General features: G+C 34.8%; 1 protein-coding gene across 1 annotated transcript in view; it reads right to left on the bottom strand.

Moving 5' to 3' along the window:
* The window catches only part of LOC111064276, a 131,040-nt gene that overhangs the window by 54,473 nt on the left and 53,910 nt on the right, over positions 1 to 22,657 (bottom strand). Inside the window, exon 2 of the mRNA XM_039430925.1 lies at positions 12,064 to 12,204. Within this exon, the coding sequence (XP_039286859.1) occupies positions 12,064 to 12,204 (141 nt within the window). The remainder of the gene's footprint in view (positions 1 to 12,063; positions 12,205 to 22,657) is intronic.

The raw sequence follows: 22,657 nt of genomic DNA, 5'->3' as shown, positions 1-22,657 counted from the left end.
TGATTGAAAACGCATTCAGCTATTACTTTCAACACTTATGCATAATACATTGAGTTTTATGATGGCTGAAGGTCATTATAATTTATTGAAGATTTCCTGCTGCTGATAATAATGGAATAGCATTCAGAAGAATTAGAATAATAACTAAACAGAGTTATCTAAATATATTTAATCTATCCAATAACAGTGCACTGCATGCTCTGTACCAAGCGTATTAATACCTAATTCAAATTCAAAAAACCAAGATTTTATCAATCGGTCATGATTGTGGATTTCTCTCATCGGACGGCATACAAGAAATACTCTAGTGGAATTCAAAGCTTACCACTACAGGAAAACTGTCATCCTTCCCAGTATCCACGGTAAATATAATCCAACTTACCTGAAAACAAATAGAAACATCAAAAATAAGTATAGGAAAACATTTCAATTTGGAAATTGGTTTACTGAATTTTATAAAAATCAAAGCAAAATTTCAATTTATTCTCAACTCAAAGAGAATACAATGAAAAAGATTCACAAAAAAAATTGTAGATTTTTCCCCACATAGACGAGTCTGTGAGTAGGGAAGAGTTATAAATGATAGCACACAAAATTCACAATGTATTAAGAATGACTTCGACACATTGGAATGATATGACGCACAATTTCATTATAATTGAATTATGTTTAACACCCAAATTCATTCAGGCTGCAGATAATCTGAATCTTTTATTATACTAAATATAGGTTATTTCCTGGCCAGAAAACACTTTTCACTAGATTAACCGACGATTTCCAATACATTAATATTGATAGAATTCCATGAGAATCTGTTTGAATTCAGAGATGCATCATTCTACTTCACAATCTCCTTCATAACCTATTCACAACTACGACCCCGCCAGTTAGCTTGATGCATTATGTAGATAAGTTAGCTTTAACAACAACCTCCATTTTCCTCGAGCATTGTTTGCTAATCAGACCTTTCACCCACACCAGTCTGCAAAAATATGGAGCTAAGTTAAGGTTAAGTAAACAATAGATTCATAACCGTGGTTACTGAGGATGAAGTGGAGAGAGGCTGAAACTGCTCTCGGACATACTTGACTAAGCACTTGGCAAGCAGGTAAAAAGCAGTCTCCGTTACGACCATGACCGTCACAGTATAGCGCTTTTCATATCAGTTTTTGCGATGATGCTCAACCATCAGACAATATTTCACACTTCGCCAAGATTCTTCTATGAAAATTTGAAAAGCACTGTACAAAATCGATCGATTATTAATACAACTCATCATCAAGGTTCCCTGTCAGTTATGAACATGTCGTTTGAATGTTTATGAAAAAGTAATTTACAATATCGAGAGACGAATCTACTTTCAGTTTTAGTAAACCCCATTAATAGGTTTTGAACCGAAGCTATTTTAAACTCATAAATGTCAGTCATGACAGTCTAGTTAGCGGAGCTGGCCTTGAGAGTTACCCTTGCAAAGAGAGAGCTCAATACTATCATTTATAAATACAATTGAAAATCATATTATATAGCTATGACTGAGAAAGAGCAACAGACTCAGCCCATTTCTTGTGATTATTGGGATTCACACTACTCTAACCAGCAGATCAAACACAACTTTTGAATATCAAATCAAATTGTTTTGTTTGCCATTCGACGAGAAAGATGTTGAAATTTCTCGCATATTTTATTATCGCCCTAAAATCTTAACAGTCAGACAACAGAAATTATAGCTCTGCCATCGTATTTTGTAGGAAATGGGTCGATCGTGTTTACTCGAAGACGTTGTCATGAGACATTTTTCGACGACACAAGAATGAACCAGTCATTTTAGTGGCTGATGACACGCAGCAGATCCGTGATGAAGTCTACATGAAGCATGAGGGCTGCAGACGAGTCTGCAAGTTGCGTGTCTCCATCCATTATGGTACAACCATTATTAGTCCTTAATGGCATCTTGACAATAGCAGAAGTCTAACTTTGTCAAAGGGACATTGGATTATTTGTTTCCGCATTGAGTTGGTGCGTTCACACAGAGGGCTGTGCTTGAGAGTGAAGTGAGTGACACCATTTTGATGGGAGATTCGAAATGTACTTTTTCCAGATTGCTGAGATATTGGTCTACAACTCTATAACAATGCTTCGATTATTTAAGGGAGCCGGAACACTTAAATAAATATAGAAGTCTAAAATAATGCTTAGTCTGACTGGTTTTCTTGATGAGATGAGCTGCAGTCTGAGCCAACCAAAACACTCCTGCAACCAGAATTAGTACATACAGCAGCACTATGGGAAGATCAAAGGAGAAAGATAAATTCTGTAGGCTACTTAGATCTTAGATCTGTATTTTCCCAGTTTCTATCCATCAACGAGATACAGTAGACCTGATGTATGGTAAGCGGGAGAATATTAATGCATTTTTCATAAATACTACACAGGAGGATACTGACGATAAATACTACACTACTCCTCAGTCTCAGTCATTTCATCTGTGATTTTATGTGTATTAGAACTTGTATTTCTTTCTATAATTTATTCATATTGTGTTGCAAACATATATATGTTGTAACATTTAGTATTGTAATGCAAATTGGTTTCATTTTGTGCAATAAATTTTATTTCAGATTGCAATAATCAGATTCCGCTTGGTATGTGCATTGAGTGGTAAGCATAAGGTAAATAGAATGAGATTCGAGGTGCGATAATACTAGTATTCGAGAGGAGAAATCTTTCACAGGAATAAAAAAAAGAATAGACTTCAAGCAATGGTGTAATAAAATTCAATTCAGTAGCGATTTCGGGCAAAAATAATGAATGAATATATTAAATCGATACGTTAATTAATAGAATGTTGAATTCAATATTAACAATGAATAAAGTTGAATCGCAATTCTCACGATAATACAATCAACACTGATAGGGTGACAGGGATGCATAAATCAGATTACCTGTGGCATTCACAATGAAAACAAAAGGAGACAATCTCCCAAGGAAAGAAGCAAATGAGTAAGGTTTTCATCCATTTTGATGACTGTTGACATGAAGAAAGATCGCATGTCTCAATCAGCAACTTCTCTACTTTTCGGTCTCAATAGACTCACTCACACCTTCTGAAATAATGTACCAATGACTGTTACCCTGTCATGTCACCTACTGGGAGACAAATTGATGGGAAGGGTGAAGCCGGCAAGAGTTCGATGGTGCATACTTCACGAAGTCCCCGGGGGATTCTGCAAGTGCCAAGGGTTGGAGGAATCGGTTCGTGAAGGGGAAAGCACGACTTGTGGAGGTTGTCTGAGGGAGGAAGGGGCGTGCCGTCAATAAAATTCTATTCATGCAGAAGCCGGGGGGCTCTCCACATAATTGCACCACTCTCAACTGGCACGGAACTCATGTATTCAACTGAATCATGTATGGGATTCATACCTATAAATACAAAGGTACATTGTAGATATTCCATGGCCTGCAACCATCCAATAAAAGACAGGTCATACGGGAATCGACCAGAGCGGGCCATAAAGTGGTTTGATATCTTCATTGGGAAAACTCACCGACGCCCATCAGCGCGCATTACAACCAGTTCAGCCTGTTTACAAACACAATTTATCCTAAACCGGAATAAACGTGATAAATGGGTTCAATTTATACCCGGAAAACCAATTTTCCAGTTAAGGAGCAAACAAATAAAACTAAAACTGATTACACTATTTATTTAAACGGCTATCAATGCTGAAGAATACCTGTTCCTATATAAATATATAAATATATAGGAACAGGTCTTCTTCACATATTATGTTCACGTCGTCGCAAGACTAATGGAATACTGTAAATTGATGAAATAGACACTCCTATGTTCCTGGACCATGGGCATTTTGCACAGTAGAAGGTTAAAATGAATTGATTTAATTAGCTGGTGGTTTAATCTCAAAATGAGCCACATTATAACAAACGCAACTTGATATGGATTTAATCCAGTTTAAATATGAGAATCTGTTTAAACTGGCACTTTGCGAACAGCACTAAATGAACATCACCGTTCAGTACTACAGTTTATGATGGTGTAGGCTAAATTTACACCACAGCATGGAAAAACAGGGTGCTACCCTGTTCCGCATGCTGATTTCACAATCTATTTAGGGGAAAATAAAGACTAATTATTGAGGGGTGAAACTCAAGGGGTTGAATAATTAACTATTGGCAATCTATATCGAGAGCAATAATTATTGGGGTTAGGCCTACCTGCTCTCAGATTGCTCCCCAAATTGAAACAAGCAAAAAACGCAACTCGACATCCACATTCAGTTGCGAATAATTGGAAGTGAGTTAGTACAGTACAGTACATGGTCATTTCATGAACTAGATGGACAATTGAATCAAATTAGACAGTATGTTGTAAATAACTAAGAATTCAACCAATTGATTAAGTTGAATAATAAATTAATATGATCATTAATATGTGCATTATATGAAGATGCTAGTTTCAAGAAATAGTGTCTAGCATTTTCTTGTCTTGTATCATTCGATTTTCTTTAAGCCTTCACACCTTCACGACACTACCTTTTTCCCTACAACCGATGCAATATCGGTTATTGATATTAATATATCGGTTACATAACAATATCTGGAGAGTAAAACTTTTACTCACACTATCACGTGAAGTTATAAACTTTACAAATTTTCTTTGAACAAGGAATGAGATGAGATCCGGTAAGAGAGAGATGAAAAATATAGTTCTATATATCAGAAGTATGTTTTTCTAGAAGAACTTGATTTTGGATGTATTCATCAACTCATGTAACAGTCAATCGACAGATTTTTGCATTCTCTTTTTTAGCAGCAGTTTGTAAAGCAAGAAGGAATCGGTTCCAGAACCCACATCAAAGTGAACAAATGAACAATATATGAATAAATGGACCTTAGGTTTCATAAGTGGTCCAGTAGTTGACGAGCCATATTTCATCATATCATTCCCATATCCCAGTGTATATTTCAGGTTCATATTCAGGGGTCGCCATAATAAATTGACCAAGCGAGCCGAGTAGCATCATAAAGCCTGCTTAATTAGTTGATAAAACGAGTATTGCAGTAATTAATTTCAAATTGCTCCATGCGAACATTGGAGATGTGGAACCTATCGACATGTTTGCAACGGTACACTCTTCACTCTCAGTACAAGACTATCTCTTTCCTTCCTCTTCCTGCACCAAACACTCTTACACATCTTTTCAGAAGTATTTGTTTTATTTTATCCAATCTCGCCCATCCCCATTCTCTTACTTCACCCTCACATCTATTAATCAAACTCATCTTCCTCACGAATTCTCTCTTACTCTATCAAACAAGGAATGTGTTTCACAAGTACTTGAGCAGACGTCAATGAACCTTGTAACAAGAATATGCTGTACATTCAAAGAATGGACGCTGTGTCTAATGTTCTCTGCTTCGAGCTCTCAGCTCTGTGATGTGCTACAAGCTACCAGCATTTCAGTGGCAATGGAACAAAATCAACTAATGGTACTTGATACATTCCTCTTCAAGGTTTATAATATCATAGTAAAATTTAGAAAATAAAATTACATTCAACTCTTCCAATACTACAGTATTAAGTGAAAAACAAAAATTTTCAGTTATCTCTCTTCTAAACATTACTGTGTAAAGTATTTTGGAGGATGAAAAAATAACAAATCAACTTAAGCAATATACACTCCTCTATAAGAAGGATTAGGAAAGAACGAATTTAATATTTGAGGCTTAGTGAAGAACGAAAGCTATTCTATTATTCAATTGAAACAGTTCAACGTAAGCTTGATAACAGATCTACATATATTATGAAGAAGATTCCTTTTCTATTGATTAAAAATCATTCTATCTATGAAAATATAATAGAAAATGAATCATACGACGAAAATTTCCTGAAAAGTGTACATTAGAAAAAGGGAGGAAATGGAGAATAAGCGAACAAAAGATCGAGGATGAACTTCAAGGTAGCTCGATAGATGATGGATAATTAGTCATAGATATGAAAATCTATCCTTTGATTACAATTTATCATCAAGTGGAGAGTATAGAAAAAGTAGAATAAAGAAATGGATGAGGTAGAAGTATAGGGATAATTGGAGAAGATGAAAAAAGGAGAAAACGTAATTGTGATTAAAGGTGAAGGATATAAAGAGGATTGGAATGAGAGAAGAAGGATGATTTATGGAAGAAAATAATAGAAAGGATAATAGTTGAAGGGGAGGGGAGAAAAAAGATAGAAAAAAAGAGTATACACATTGGATGAAGGGGAGAAAAAAGTGGAGGAAAGGAGAAAAGAAGAGGAGAAGAAGAATGGGGAGGACAGGTTAAGAAGGTAGAGAAGGAATCATCATGGATGAAAGGAGGGGAGAAATATAATAGTATGGACAGTATGGCATTTTCCTGATAATATTATTGTGCAAGAGAGATGGAACGACTGAGAAGATGAAAAGTGAAGGAAAATCACAGCTCCCTGCCTTCAGCTGACTGATTGATCAATGTGCTATCAGAGCAGCCGCAGCAGCCGCAGCTAGCAGGTAAATTGAACATAGATTGCCGGCTGCTGATTTGATAAACCCATTGGCTTGTGACGTTATCTCCTATTATGCAGTCAGGAAACGTTTCCTCCTCATCAAACTGGGATACACGAGTTATACTCGTATAACGAGCTTGTGAACTGATATCCACAAATTTATAGGTTTCTGGCAATTTGCTATTTTCTTGAGAGAGGCAGATTTACAGCAGAGAATAATATTGTAACAGTGAACAATTTTTATTTTATTTTATAATCAATATTTATATAAATATATTCATATTTAATATTTTTTTATTTTGTACTGTATTAAAGTTTATTTCATTTTAAAGTTTGTGGAGAACCGAAAATCATTTCACATCCTTCACAGTAGAGGTACAAGATTAATTGTACAAATATGATTATAAACTATTTTTGAAGTTCATAGACTTTGTAGAGAGTGAATAAACTACAATTTCCTCTTCCACTGGCATTTCCTTCTTCTTCAACAGTTTATTTGCTCCATTTCCTCCTAGTTTTTCTCCCCTCTTCTCTCTCCTGTTTTTACTACTCCCTTCTCTCTGACAATAGTCCATGAAAATATTTCCTTACAGATTATCTTCAAAAAATTACATCTATCATCCCATCGGATGGCCTACTTCATCTAGCATATCAGCTTCATATTATCAATTTATGTATCAAACCTGTACTTCAGTAAAAAAACACCGAATGATGACCATTTTGACAGTGTTATTCATGGTTTACCAGGGTACATATAGCAATATAAAAATGCCTAAATTCTAATTTACGAAATTCCAAAATTAGATGCTGTCAACTACACCATAATATTTGAATTTAAGGTAATTTCTAAATCCTGACTTGCCTTCTCCTTTACCTTTTCAATGTGTACTTCCCTCACTCTACGCCCACACCTATCTCTTCCTCACACCGAGAAATCCCTTGAGGTTTCACGGTTATTTGAGCGGAGGAACGGAAAGAGGTTCCCATCTTCCCATCCACCCCTCACCACCTCTCTACCTACGCACTTTGGATCGATACAAGGATAAGGTCACGCACTCACGCCGAGTGCGAAAACTTCAGCCAGCAAACAAACTCGGTAAAGGTTGTTGCAACCAACACTGTCGCTGAGCAGTGAGCACTGAACAGCCATCTGGAGCCAAACTTTCCCAACACCAAGTGGCTGGCAAACGATAATGGTGAGGAAAAGGCTCAATTACCTAATCGCATCACACCTGGGAACGAGAGGGAAAAGAAAATAGTATTCAGATGAACTAACCCCAAGTCGGAGACACCCTCGCAAAAGACTACACTATCAAGGTATTAGTATTCTCAACCAGGGACATTATTTTATTATCCAGAGCGTCTTGTTTAAAAGAAATCATATAGTTGTCAAATTTAGAATAACTATATCAATGTCATAGCTGAGTCTGATCTGTTTATTTTGATTTTGAGTTGCCATTTAATTTTGAATTGTTGTAATATATATTGTTTTCATGAGTGCAGTTGGGCGCACTGTAGCACTCTTATATCATGTACTGAAATAAATAAAAGATTTTCCCTTTCTAAATTTCAGCTTTTATAAAATACTTTGAGATGTAAGCTCTTGAGTATCAATAAGTGCTTGTTATGCAACATTTGCAAGTGATAATATTGTTTTATCAATGAGGCAATATCCCCGCATTTGGAAAATATCTCACAATTTCCCCAAGTGGAGAGAATTCCAAAATGTTTATTTCCCATTCAATAACAGCGTGTACCGTTGAATGACAACTGAAAACAGTTTCTGTTTGTAGAAGCCACTACCCGTTGATAGAAAAATACTATTGGTAGAGAGGAAACTGAATCGAATTGAACGGGAATAGTATTATTGTGCTGTCAAATGCATCAGCTGATAAGCTATTTCCACTACGGGAAATATGAAGACTATTTTTAGTAAAAGGTTATTCCAGTTTTAGCCGGCTTTGCGTTCTAAGCCCTATAAAAAAGCCTTTCAACACAACCTCCTTTCCTACTTCAAAGGGTTCTCTTTGTTATTCTTGCCACAACCAACCCTCAAACCCCTCAAGAGGCTTTCTTTCTCCTAACCGTGTCATTCATTATAATCGTCCTGATACAGTCTTTCAGCTCCAACGACTTTCTCGTACACATTTCATCACTCAACCAGGTTGATCGATGATTTTTTAAGGGAGAAAATAACCCTTGCCTGCCGAAGAGGTAGATAACTAGATAACAGTATTGCCTCGGTTGATAAAAATATTAATGTATTAAGTTAGGCATATAGAAGCTGATAGAGTACTATGGATTTATAACTTCAAGAGGTTTAGAGTTAAATAAAGTAGCATTTGAATTAAATTCAGGAAGAGAGAACAGATAAGGGAACCGCATTCTGAAGAGAAAGGATAGATAAGGAAATGTTATAGGTCTAGCAGTTGTTATCTCTCTTATAAGACATTCACTATCTATCTATCAAGAAAGAGAAGATAACTAAGTTATCATAAGATAAGTCTTACCTTATGATGTGGAAATAGAGGTATAAGTTGGAGAAGATGAGAAAACGGAATTGTGAAAAAATTATTATGTGAAAATTAATCAGAGAGACCAATTAAGTAGCAAACTTACTTCTGTTTCATCAGGAATGTCATGCGCAGGGGAGCATGCATGTGTAGCATGTAAACTTGACTTTCCGAGTAAAATAGAAAAAAAGAATGATATTTATTAAATCAAAAATATTGTTGTGGAAAACTCAGCTAATGGCACACTTACATGCAAACGGCAATCGTAAAACAAAGTAAAAACCTATACCGTGTTATCTTATCAACGATGATGGAAAGGTATTTCAATAATAGCATGTGAAGAGTTGTCCTTGTATTTGCAATTGCTTTCATAGCTTGATTTTTTCAAATGCCTAACGCATTCAAAATCTAAACTTCTCATCATACTACATACTAGATAACTTGTTTGTTAAATGGGAATTATAGTACAGTACCCTACTAGATAATTAAATGACACATAAACGCTAACTTGGTCATTATTTTATACCTACTGTAAGGCTAGTCGCATATTGAGACGTGACCCGAGTCTGCTAGATGAGTGAATTCATATCACATGATCATATTATAATGATCACACCTCCTAGCTGTGTCTCAATGTGAACATTATGATCATATATTATGATATTTAATAGCTCTAGCAGACACGGGTCACGTTACATCTCAATATGCAAATAGCCTTAATGGGAGTTGACACTCAAAATTATTAATAATTTATTTCTATAATTAGTAATTTAGTAGAAATATTTAGTATTCCAGTGAAGATTAAGAGTATGTTAGTGAAAATAATGTGAATGGACTGATTACGAAATTATTTGAAATAATTCAATGATTAACCATTATTCATTTTGAAAGTATCTTGGAAAAATTATCAAAAAACAAACTCCACATCTTCAATGAAATTATTGGCAACAAGAAAATGACTAGGATCTTTTCAACTAAAACTATATTTTAGTTTACAGGACACTACTACACTTTTTGAATAGGTAAATTATAGTCAGAATGTTGACAGGTCACATGGATTATGGAAGTATTCAATAAAAATTAGTATATTCTCTAGCAGGAAGAGAGCTGAACTTATACCTTGCTCCAACAGGTAGGATTGGGGAAACAGGATAACCTCAATGTTTTCTGAACATGGAATTTTGAATTAAAATCGTTTCATTCATGCAAATAGAGAGGAATCAACCATAAATATGATTATTTGATAATGAGATCTCCAAACCTATTCTTAATAAATGCGGATTATTAGCATTATCTACTCAGATAAAAAGCTACTTAACCTATTGCTTAGCTGAGCATTACAGTAATGTATTACTGAATAGAATTTTACAAAGCAATTCACAGAGAAAATGCTCAACTTCCATGTTGAACAATATGTTGTTTTAGAATATGATGTAATGAATTCGCACACCCTCCAGGAAACAAGTATAAAATAGGAAATAACCTGCAAGAGCACGCCATGGGCAATTTGCACAGGCAAAAGGCAACGTTCAGATCCAGTTGAAAGTGAAAAGAAACTCTTACTTTCTATGAGACCAAAAAAGCAATTACCTGTAAGATCCTGAACTCGTACAACTCAACCGGTGATAAAATACAAGTCACAAGACACTGAAATACTATATTTGAAACAAACAGAACTAGGCAGTGCCAAACACACTCTGTCAGTCACGAGATATTACAGCAGAACTACGTCTGAAACTGAGCTACGGCTACGAGCTACGAGCTCTGAGCGCCAAGCACGTATCACTGAACGTAGTTCCACAAGTCAACGCTAGAGAGCTCACTCTCCTGGACTAGTTCATTTCCCGCTTTGAAGGGGAGTGCGCCTCTTCACCCGCGTAATTCAAATTGAAGCACCTCGTATCAAACAATATAGAGAGTAGGCTAATGAAAATGAATTAATTTTCGGTTTCGAACATGATTATCATCAATGAATCATTCGAATTTGGAGAAAGCTGTCCGGATGATGATATTTCTTTGAGTTACGTGCTGGATAACATTATCGGATATCGTGACATTCAATAATAAACCCAACCGACTTTCAAAGCTCTTCGTTTCTATATCTACTTCTAAACAATATTGCAGTGCAGTTTATATTTTTATTGGAAACTTTCTTCAATACTTTGAACCCCAATATCAAAACAATGATTTTTACTCTACCCTTCTATAAATTCATTGTTTATAGTTTATCAAACAACAAGAAAAGTTGAAAAAGCACATAAATGAAAGCAATGATCTGGAAACAGGTTTGATGACTTTTTGCGCAAAATTATACAATACTTGGAACTGATGTAAAAAATGTATTATCTATCTCAGCCTCAAAGCACAGTCAAGCAGTAGCCTAATATCTCTTGACAAGTTGTATCTGCTTGTGCACACTGCTCAAAGTATACCTATTTTAAAGAAATCAAATCGGTAGCAACTAGCCAGTTAGTTTTCATAATGAAACATTTTTCAAAAAAATATCATATTGTCCTGCTGGATTGCTTTCATTCGGTATCTACACGATGCAATATTCTAAATGCTGGATTCTCACATATCAGTATCAGTGGAAATGACCAGTACACTCAGAATATAAAAAATTACATAAGTTCTAGAATTGAACATTTCTTACTCAGCTCGTCCGAGCGAGATGGGATGGATAGTCATTTATAACTTATCTTAACTTATGGGAGTAATACTCTCACTTTCACTGATATGTCATCTTAAAATACAGTACTTAATTCATTCTAGGTTCTGCATTGAAACACCTGACCTGTTGGAAGGTTGAAATTATGGCATTTCGGAAAATTTCTTAGGACTCACTATAGAGAATTAGAGACTCATAACTATAGAGAATTTTCCTGCCTTGTAAAGTTCAGCTCACAACGCCGAATGAATTAAGCGATCAACTGGGTATCAATGCACAGAGTTGTCATAAAAATGTCACATACTTTCATATAATATAAATGAGAAAAAGTGTCTCACCCAGCGGTTTCGGGGTCAGCAGCTTGTGAGGTTGAGGTGACGTCGGAAGTGGAGGTTGGGCTGCCCTCAGGCTCCTCCTGGAGGGGGCTCTCGTAGATCAGAGTCTCCACCATGGAACCCTTCGAGCTCCCAAATGATACCCTGTCAAAAGCAGAATTTCAAACTATTACTTGTTGAAGTTTCAGAATTAAATGACTAATGATGATAAGAATAACATCAACTCCAACAAAGAACAATTTATTCCCAACAATGCAACGTAAAGAGTGTCCCACGGAAGGTGTATTTGCCGAAAACCATACATTCGAAATGAAATTTGTAGCAAAAAATTTCCAGTAAAATCTTTACAAAGAATCTCTCTTTTACTAAGAATATGTTTCAAGTTACGTCGATTTTTCGATATTTCTGAAAAGCGTCGACAACTGGAGAAACTATGAGATAAAATCTAACTCTAAGGATGTTGTTGAAAAGAGGATGGAATTCCAATAATATGTATATGATTTGTAACTATGACGTTTTTGAACTTTTAATGAGTTGATGAGTTTAAAGTTGGAAAGAGTCGATTTGTCGAGCTCAAAGCCAAATTTCAAACAGTTAAAGCTTTCAACCTCATAATAGAGCTTTAATAATATAGCTCAAAGAGCTAAAGAGAGTGGAAGTTTGAATACAAAATAATAAAATAAATCAATTTGCATGTAAGTGATCTTTTTCAAACGTATTTTTGTCTCCAAGTTCTAATATTCATGATTCTTACATCTTGAAAGAATTCAAAAACTTATCCCGAGAACAAATTAAAATTACTTCGAATATTCACCTATTAGCTATAACAATATTGGAGTATTTGAATTCATAAAATAATAATAAAATATTCGTGTGTTGTATTGATGGAGATTCCTTCACGGGAACTCGTGCTAAATACCAGCCTCAATTTAAATAAGAACTTATCCTACTATTTGATACAGCTATACAGTCTGAATACATCCATCGCAGACACATTCCATATTCTTTTGAAAAATATTATATGTTATAAATTTATCCCTCATAATAAGCTATTGAACAGGTTCAACTCTTCATACGATTTTTTGCCTGAACAACTAACTGATTCCTGCCTGTTATCCTGAATGATTTCCATTATCAGTTTCCACCTTTCATAGTCCACTATCAGTAATAAATTTATAGGTTTGACTACTAGAATTGAATATAGCAGAAAATCATTTACAATCAAGCGAGTAATACGTACTGTGCTGAAGTTTGGAACTGGGACTTGGAACTGACTGGTGGACTAGTTAGCAGGCACTGTAATGGAGGTGACATCCGTCAGCCTAATGAAGGGCAATATGGCTCCGGAAACGAAGCTCACGGAAAAATGCTATGGTCGTTAGTGTCATTAAGCAGTGTTGTGGGTGTCAGAAAGAGAAAGAGTGAGGGAGAGTTATGAATGACGAGAGAGACGGAGTTCGAGGAAGAAAAAAGGTTAAAAAATATTCGAACAGGAGAAATAATATGGGAGTGAATCTAGGTTACGTATAAAGGATATAAAAATTGCAGAAAGAGCAAAACATTATTTGTGACAAGGATGGAAATAAAATAGGGACATTAAACTTAAGGAGAAAGAAAAGAACCTATTCTAGAGAAGAATTTTGAGAGAGAGCTAATAAAGCTTAATAATTTATACGCCCAAAAACTTTTCTACTGAACAATCTAGTCACTTGGTCGGATTCAATTAGTCTCATAATGATAAAAAATATGTGTGACATCGTGATGAAATAATTAGAACTAATATATTGACGTACTTTCTTATTCACTTTATAACTCGTTCTATGTTCTGACTTGGAAGTTTCTAAAAGTTGTAATTAATCATGACAGAGGAATTATTGAAGATAATTTTCCATGATATTTTTACAAAAAACATCAACCATTTATCATAATAGCATTATAACATATTTGAAAATATATTTTAACTTCATAGTCTACTTGGCAGTTCAAAGTTTACGAAAACTTTATTCTTGCTTCTTTTCAATGCTGATGTATAGGTGTCTATAACAAACTAGTATTCAAGCTCGGCCATCTGACAATATTGAAAAGCAGTAAAATAATTTCCCGGTGTATAGGAACACACCTAATTTTTGATCAATTTTACATAGGCCTAATCGTCAAAAAACTTACGCTCGATTGGACTCATGTGAGCCATATCCACAGCAAGAAATATATTCAAACTACGTGAAATTCGCGTATCGGTATTGATGTCAGTTTAAGAATGAAGAACAAATAATTATATGACTGCAATATTTTTGTCAGTGACTGTTAATGGAATATTCAATTAAAATAAATTGATAAGAGACCGTCAAAAATGATCCGTTACGGGTTATTGAATTAAGTGTTATCAAAATTTATTCAATGAGAAGTAATTATAGCAATAATAGGATTTCGTATGAGCAGTGCACCATTGGCATAGATTACAAAAATATGATACGGAAAAGCTTTCTAGCCACATCCTGACATTATTTTTCACCGTTTAGTGATTAGGATTGGAGTTTGTTTATTAGATTTAAACAACCTTGGCCTTAATCTGAAGTGAGGCCTATTTTTAACTTGATTCTGAAGTGCATTAAAAGCCACAACAAATAGTGCAACGTATATTTTACACGTTTTTTATCAATCGGAGTCTCTATTCACTGAAATGTAAATCAAGTACAAGGTGGTGCATGGCAAACTCTGGTTCTAGTAATATAAGCATTTTTTAAATTTCATGCTTTGCTACCTCTTTCTAGGAATCAATAATAAGAGTTTATGAAAACGGGAAAAATTTGAATGTCATTAAAATTAATTGTGTTGTAATCAATATTGTCATTAATATTGAATTATATTGCACCTTTGTAACTTTGTTCCAGATTGGAAAATGTCACGAAGTATTGACTACCAAAACTTGATGATATTAGGAATCTATATTATTTATGCAATTAGTGACAAAGATGAAGTTATCTGCTACTGTAGATAGGCTACTATATCAGTCACTACGCTGAAATGTTGAATAACAGCTTCAATCACCACGGAGAAATCAGATCTATACATTAGTAAGTCATCCAGTTACCCAGTCATCTCTCTCAGTTGAGTTACACAGTTCGTCAGTGGTAAGTACCCCTACCACGGATCTGACTGATGAAGATAAAATCAGATAGAAGATAATTTATTGTCAGGACAAATTTGCAAACAAATGAAGAGTGTATTCCCATTGATATGAAGAAGAATCATGTATAGAGAGCACAAGGAATATATTCTTTTAGTTCCAGAATGATACTGGTTTTATACAAAGAGAGTCAATTGAAGAAAAGGCCTGCAGGATATTCAGAAGTAAGATAAAAAATAACTGGAGCAGATTACATCCAACTTTTGTAGTGGCTGTTTTATACAAAGTGAGTTAATTGGTATGTACAGGAATTTCAGAAGTATGATGAAAATATATTATTTATTCTTCGAATTTAACTGGAGCAGATTACATCCAACTTATGCTGTGACTGTTACAGTTAGTCGATTCGTCTCTCAGTGAAATTACTAGTGGCTAGTTTTGTTGAGAGTCGTGACTCAGAGATAGCGACCGGGCAGATGAAAGTTTCAACTCGTGGTCCATTTTTCGCCAAGACCCTTCGTGCTTGCAAGTACCGCGAAACACCACGAAGCCGTTCATTAAGCTCGATGATCCGTGAACGTTGCCTGCTCAGCTCCTCTTCACTGCTAGCACGGCTGAGTCTCTCCAAGACGACCTCTTTACAACATTAAACGGCACAATCAAATTTATTTATTGAACGAGACAATCCACCAGCTAGAGGTTCAAGGAGGGAGCGCAGGTAATATTGGCAGATATGGCTCATATCTGTACTTCATCTCTCCAGTGTCTGTTGGTAGCTAGCTTACAGTTAATACTAATTATTTGTCATTAACACAGGACAGTAATGTTGACAAATATCTTCAATTCATTATCAATAATTAACATAACATTTTTGTACTGCCTGATGATAGTGCCTATCTTACAGTTAATAATGATTATTTGTAATTAACTCAGGTCAGCAATGTTAACCAGTACCATTAACTAATCTATATTACTATAAAGGAATGAACTGGCTCATACACGTTCGGGATGGGAAATTCACGAATGACGCATCTTCACGTCTGAACTACTGGACTGATTAACTTGAAATTTTGCATATATAGACTCTCTTTTTACCAAGGATGGTTATATGCCTATTTTCAATTCTTCAAGATTTCATTACGTCAATTTTTTCAATTAGTCAAGTTTTCAATTGGTCCCTTGCGGAGCACGGGTTACCTGCTAATCATTAATAAAAGTTCAGACTTCAATCAAAACTATCTAGCAGCTATAACTAAATCATAATCATCTCAGTTTTTATTCCCAACTTTTTCAGCAAAATATTCGTGAAGTTTTATAGGTTGATTTTGAAGAGTCGTATTGACTGTGAAATTTTCCACTATATCCTCTCTCAATTATTGTTTTATTTAGCTTACAAAGATATTTCAATTATTTTTGTCCAAGTGGTTCTTAAAAAAGAGGAAAACCTTTTGAACAGGACGTGATAAAACCTCTCCACACATACACTTCCAAATTCTAAGCTTTCAATCTTCAGACTTGAACATTGTTCAGTTCAGTTCAGTCTAGTAGAGTGGACATGAGATGATGTAAAGCTGAACACCGAAATATTCTCATTATTCTCCTCTCTCTATTGCTATGAAGTTTGTCTTGTAAGAAGCTTGAAGCAGCAAGAAGCATGCTTGTGCCATCTAGCAGTGAACCGCTGAACTTACGCTCTCCGCTATTCCGCCTTACAACACCACCTACTGGTAAATTTCTGATGAAAATATTGATTTCAAAGATATAACACAATTTTTAATTCGAAGATCGTTAAAGAGTAGGGAATAAGGGAGTCAAATTTTTGTACCCATTAATAAAAGTATATTCATGGCTAGATGAGAGTTTTAACGCAGGTAGCAGGTGAAAGAACAATAGTACTTCATGTAAATCTATCATGAGAATAAAATCACTTCACTAGCATAATTATTACATAATTACATCGATTTTTCAGTATTGTTTTTGTTTATTTGTTCATTTGAACTTGAAGATGGCCAAAGGCGGAAACTAGTTGTTCTTTTGAAATATGTTTATAATATTTGAAATAAAGGGTCATTTATGTACTTCTATTGCATGAGAATATATTATGACAGTATACAGTACTATGAATTCTAGAGAGATTCAGCATTTGATTAATCTATCATGCTTCTATATAGGAAGTTCGCAGTGAGAAATTTAACTAGAATGTTCCTTCATATTTAAATAAATCTATCACTACATGATATAATATTATTTGCTATCAATCATGATCCATGGAAAATGAAAGAGTCTTCGGCACTATACTGCAGGTATGGATGATATTCAATTTAATAAAATTAGAAATGAATGGAATAACTCGATTATTAAATTGGAATAAAAAACTTATCATTGTCATTCTAGATTGAAAAGAGTAAATCTCATTATGACTGTATTAGAGGAAAGCTAGTTCCGTGTACAGTTGAAGTTACTATACAAAGTGTAGGTCAACAGTTCATCAAGTTTATTTACAGTATATAAAGTTACAAAGAGTAACTTTATATAAAAGCTGTAGTTTCGTGACGTTTATACTTCTAATACTAGAGATTCAAATTTCAATTATTCGGCCGATAATTTTAATAATTTTTTAGGCCGAAGACAACGTTCAAATGTGTCATAATGCAATAATTGTAAACTTCAACCGTTGCGATTTTATAATTTGTACACGCACTTGTAAAAGGAGTTATTTTACTCCTTAAAAGGAGTTATTTTTCATGTTCTTTTACATGATTCAATAACACCGAACCATCAGGGAATCGGAGATTAGCGGGGGAAATTACTTCATCCAGGAAAAAACTCCTCTCAACCAGGTGTGGAAATCATCGCCCACTCCAGGAACTTGGATGGAATGATGTTTTGAATATTCAATTTACAAGGCAATTTCCTATACGCATCCCAGAGATGCCACTGCCCTGCCCCATGTCCCACTTCAAACTTTGGGTTCCATTTTGAAGGGAGAATTTCCCTTATAATAGAGGAAGCCGAAATTGAGGGGAGCTTCAGGGACAATCCGCTCAGCCTCAATACACCTATGTCCCCTCTACTTCCCAATTAAAAATTAATGTTAGAGCAAGTTTAAGGTGTAACGTTTGGTTACTCAAGGAGACTGAACTTGAGAAACATGTTTCAGTTATAAGGGGAGTTCAATAATAGAGAAACCATAAACCATATCCGATGCTCATTCTATGCCATGATGATAATGTGAGTTTATAGTAACAAAGAAGATTTTAGTTTCTCAAAAAAAACACAACAAACCAACCTCCTAAAAAATGACATCACATCAACTAGTGCAATTGAGAAGTTATTGTTTCTGGTTTGATTGGATCTGATACTAATAAAGAATCTGAAACTTGAGACAACAATAAAATATTCAATATGGAATTTATACACAGATAAATTTCCGGAACAAAACTTTTCTGGAATTTTCGGAATCACTCTTTTTATTATTTCGATGAGAATAACATCACACTCATTTAGAAGTATTATCAGAGATAGGGACAATTTACTGAAGTAATGTAGCAAGTATAAAAAAAATGCAGAAAATGTATAAACTACAAGAATATCTCTGATTCATGTGAAAAACGAGAGGTTTCTGTGTGCAACAAAAAACAAAATATTAGAGTTTTCTGTTTTCGAATCCTCGTTTTAAATCACTAATTTAAATTTACAGTTTTGAGATACTGCAAGTCCAACATTCCGCTCGCACTGAGAACACACATTAAGTAACAAAAAAACCGGCTCATTGAAAAGTGCATAACATATTTTGGCCAGTGCTCCAAGTGCAATGATTCAATTTACTGATCCAAGAGAGTTGCAGAATATTTCGCATTTGGCCACACTCCTAAACTCAACTTCGCCAAATCACAAATTTCAAGGTCATAAAAATTATTTACGTAACATCCTTTTGCATTTATTAGTTTGAGCGGAACTAGTTGAAATGTGTAACATTTCGACCCTCTCACTCTCTTTTTCGATATGAGCTTCAGTGCAAGGTGCACCAGGTACAGAGTAGTACCATTATTTTCCCTCCACCCGTGAAACTAATCAATAGTTTCCCTCAACATCTATCTTTCTCTTTCCATGATTACAAGTAGTGATTGCATGAGAGAGAAGGTGAATCCTCGTTCGCTTTCGTCAATGAATATTCGCCCACCGCTGCACTGCACTCTCCAATGCATTCGGGAACTTCTCCAATGCACTCAACTCATCCATCGGAAACGTTCTGGTGGGTTGACGTCATGTGTAACTAAAGTATTTGCAAACGAAAATAATTTCCGAATTACGACTTCCGTTCGTAGCTCGCATGCTAGATAGTGGGCGTTCTGCTTGGCTATTGCCAAACATTTATTGAAAAACATGGATCACCTCTATTTTTATTTTTGTTCATTGCGAATGGTTCTGATATGAAAGCCACTGGCGGCAAGTGATTGAAAAAGATATGAGATCATGATTACTCTACCTCATATTGGTTTTGGGAGTCTGATATCAATAGGAGAGTCATATCTTAGTTTAGTAATCATAAACGGTAGTAGTCTCTAGATCCTAGAACAATAGTTTGGGAATGAAATCTGAAAATCAATAGAAAACAATATAAATTCTAATGTGTAGATGCAACATCTACTTCGTAGATTAAACAGATTTTCAAACTGTAGAACTAGTTCGATCTAGAAGGCACGAATGGATGTAAATGTAACTAAACAAGTTATCTATTTCAAGAAATATTTTAAACCCCAAATAAAGACAGAAATGGTTTTAATCACTAATTCTATCAATTCAATTGATTACATTTTGTTGTATTGTATTTTTCTGGTATGTATTAGTGAATTATATGTATTCATAGCAACCTTTCATTTAAACAGCTAATTGTATTATTGGGTTTGTACCGCTTTTAATGACACTGGAAGAAATATACGATACACTCCCATAGAAGACAAGATTGAGTAGTATGTAATTTTTCTTCAATTGAACGTTCCAAATAGATAATTATTAGTAACTACTGTAGTTTGTTGATAATTTGCTCTCAAATTGAATAGAAATTTTGCTTCAATGTCTGTTGGCTCCTGTTACTTATCTATTACAGTGAACTTTAAGACGAGAGTGTAGAAAGCGTAAGTTGCAAAGAGCGTGTTACAAATTATCAATGGTTGTCTGGTGAGTGAGATTTATATACAAAGCGTTGGCAAATAAGTGCACAGTTCCCCAGATATTGCAAAATAGAACAGCAATAATTCATACATAAATTCAGAGCGAAATGAAATCTTCTAACGTTCGAATATTTATTTACGTGTGCCCAAAATAGAAGCCATTCAAAGAACAGAAGAGCGAAAAGTTTTAATGGTTTGGAGTGATTTGGCGCTCTGCGATTCTGTACTTTATTTATTTAATAGATTTGCCATGTTCTATGCGGATGTTGTTGAAAATGTTTCTCTGATGCTATTATTTGTTTATTTGCTATTATTCAGAACTCTACGACTTCGCTCATTTTTTCAATTATTTATCCCTGAAATCTCTTATATCACTCAACAACTCCGCATGTAACAGGAAATTGTAGGCTAAATATCACTGGAATAGCGTTTATTATACACAATGAATGCTTCGTAGCGATTTACTTGTGTTCAGATATAAGCTTGATCCTTTACAGATTGACAGGTTTGCAGGAATCCTCTATGAATGAAACAAGTGCACTTCTTCATAATCTTGCGAATTGATACAGTTTTCAATGCGAAGATCTGACTTTCTTCTATAGATCTTGCTTTAGATCTCGATACCTGCTCGTACCAATATTATTATATTGGTAATATATATGCAAATTATTACCTGATTCGTTCAGCTACAATTAGGTACGATGTGAACCTGAAATTTTGAAGCGAGTGAACACCGTTCGGAAGAATGATGATAATAATATGATGTCATTAATATACACGCTTGCAACCCACCAGCACCTCTTTTCCTTAATGAGGCAACACTCGAACAGTTCACACTAGTATTTGCAATGCAATTACAATTCACGGCAGTGTAACGATGTTTTGTTTTGCGTTTTTAATTTGAGATGAATCGTGAATGATAGAGAAGACAAATGAGAGAAAGAGAGAAGTTGAGTGTGTGAGAGAGCATTGTGCATGCGCGTGCTCTGGAACGGCACGACATTATTTTTCGGCCTCATTCATTGGCCATTTCTCTTCGCATTCTATTCGGTCTACTGGCAGTGTCCTTCCAACTTCCAACCACACACATTCACCAAACTCACGCCGATTCACGCTTTCTTCACAGTTTTACATTCATTTTTCCGATTTACAGACTGATTTGAATTTGAGTGATCCGAAAATCGCACGTGAAAAAGTATTACTCAAAGAGTAATGTAAAACTGATAAGCTTTTTGTTAGTAATCAAAATAACGGAACCATCATTAAGGATACTGTATCGAGGGGGCTGTGAAAGGTCTGAGAATATGATGTGATTGAAAAATATTTACATCAGGGGAAAATACATTGATGGAAATTTCAGAAAACTGTCATTTCGCAACATCTCTCGTAGCATTTTGCATTAGCATTTGAGATATCTGCTTAGTTTATAGTCAGCTAAAATTAAATGATATAATCTTTATGTAATGATTTTCAAAAGCACCAAGGACGATACAATATGCACTTTACTATTAAGTGAATTACAATAATTGTTAATGCATGGGTTTTCACGTAGACTTATCAAGCGGACAATGCATTGATGTTATTGTTGGTAAAAGAATAAATACGTGGTTTTGAGAACAAGACAGAATAATGTACAGAAATACACTTCAGATCGATTGAATTGGAACTCATAATTAAAGAGAACTGTCTGTAGGCTATAAAGGAGCTGGTGAAGGAACGTGTCTCATTGATTTTATTAGTATAATTATTTATATTATAATATTGGAAATAGTGATTATTCCTCCAACAAAGTGAATAGTGTGTGCGAGTAGAATGTGGATACATTTATTCACATAGATGTGTTAAGCAAGTGATTATTCGCAATCGTTCACACATTATTATTTTCATATTCTTATTCCAAAAAAACCAATGTATTATTGATTTTAAATCCCAATAGGCTACGGCACGTAAACTTACACGATTATTTCATTGTAAAATACTTTTGAATAGAAATTAATTTTTTAAAGCAACGTATAAAAAAGCTATTATCTAAAACTACAAGTTATTTATTAGATTTCTTTCACACTGAATGTAGGCTACTCGTCCTTTCTTCTACTCTTTCTAACTCAACTGACACTTTAAAAAAATCTTGTATTGCTACAAGATCCCATTAATTATTGACTATGCTGAAGCAAAGATACTATTGGCCTATCGTTGTAATAAACATTACTCGAATGGTACGATAACAGTGTAATATCCCAATGCTTTCATTCAAGTGGTTTCAGCTCATTCACACAACTATAAAAAGAGCATTCAC

The sequence above is a fragment of the Nilaparvata lugens genome, chromosome 6 (genome assembly GCF_014356525.2).
Source record: "Nilaparvata lugens isolate BPH chromosome 6, ASM1435652v1, whole genome shotgun sequence".
Classification (NCBI taxonomy): Eukaryota; Metazoa; Arthropoda; class Insecta; order Hemiptera; family Delphacidae; genus Nilaparvata; species Nilaparvata lugens.
This window is presented reverse-complemented; position numbering and strand designations above follow the sequence as displayed.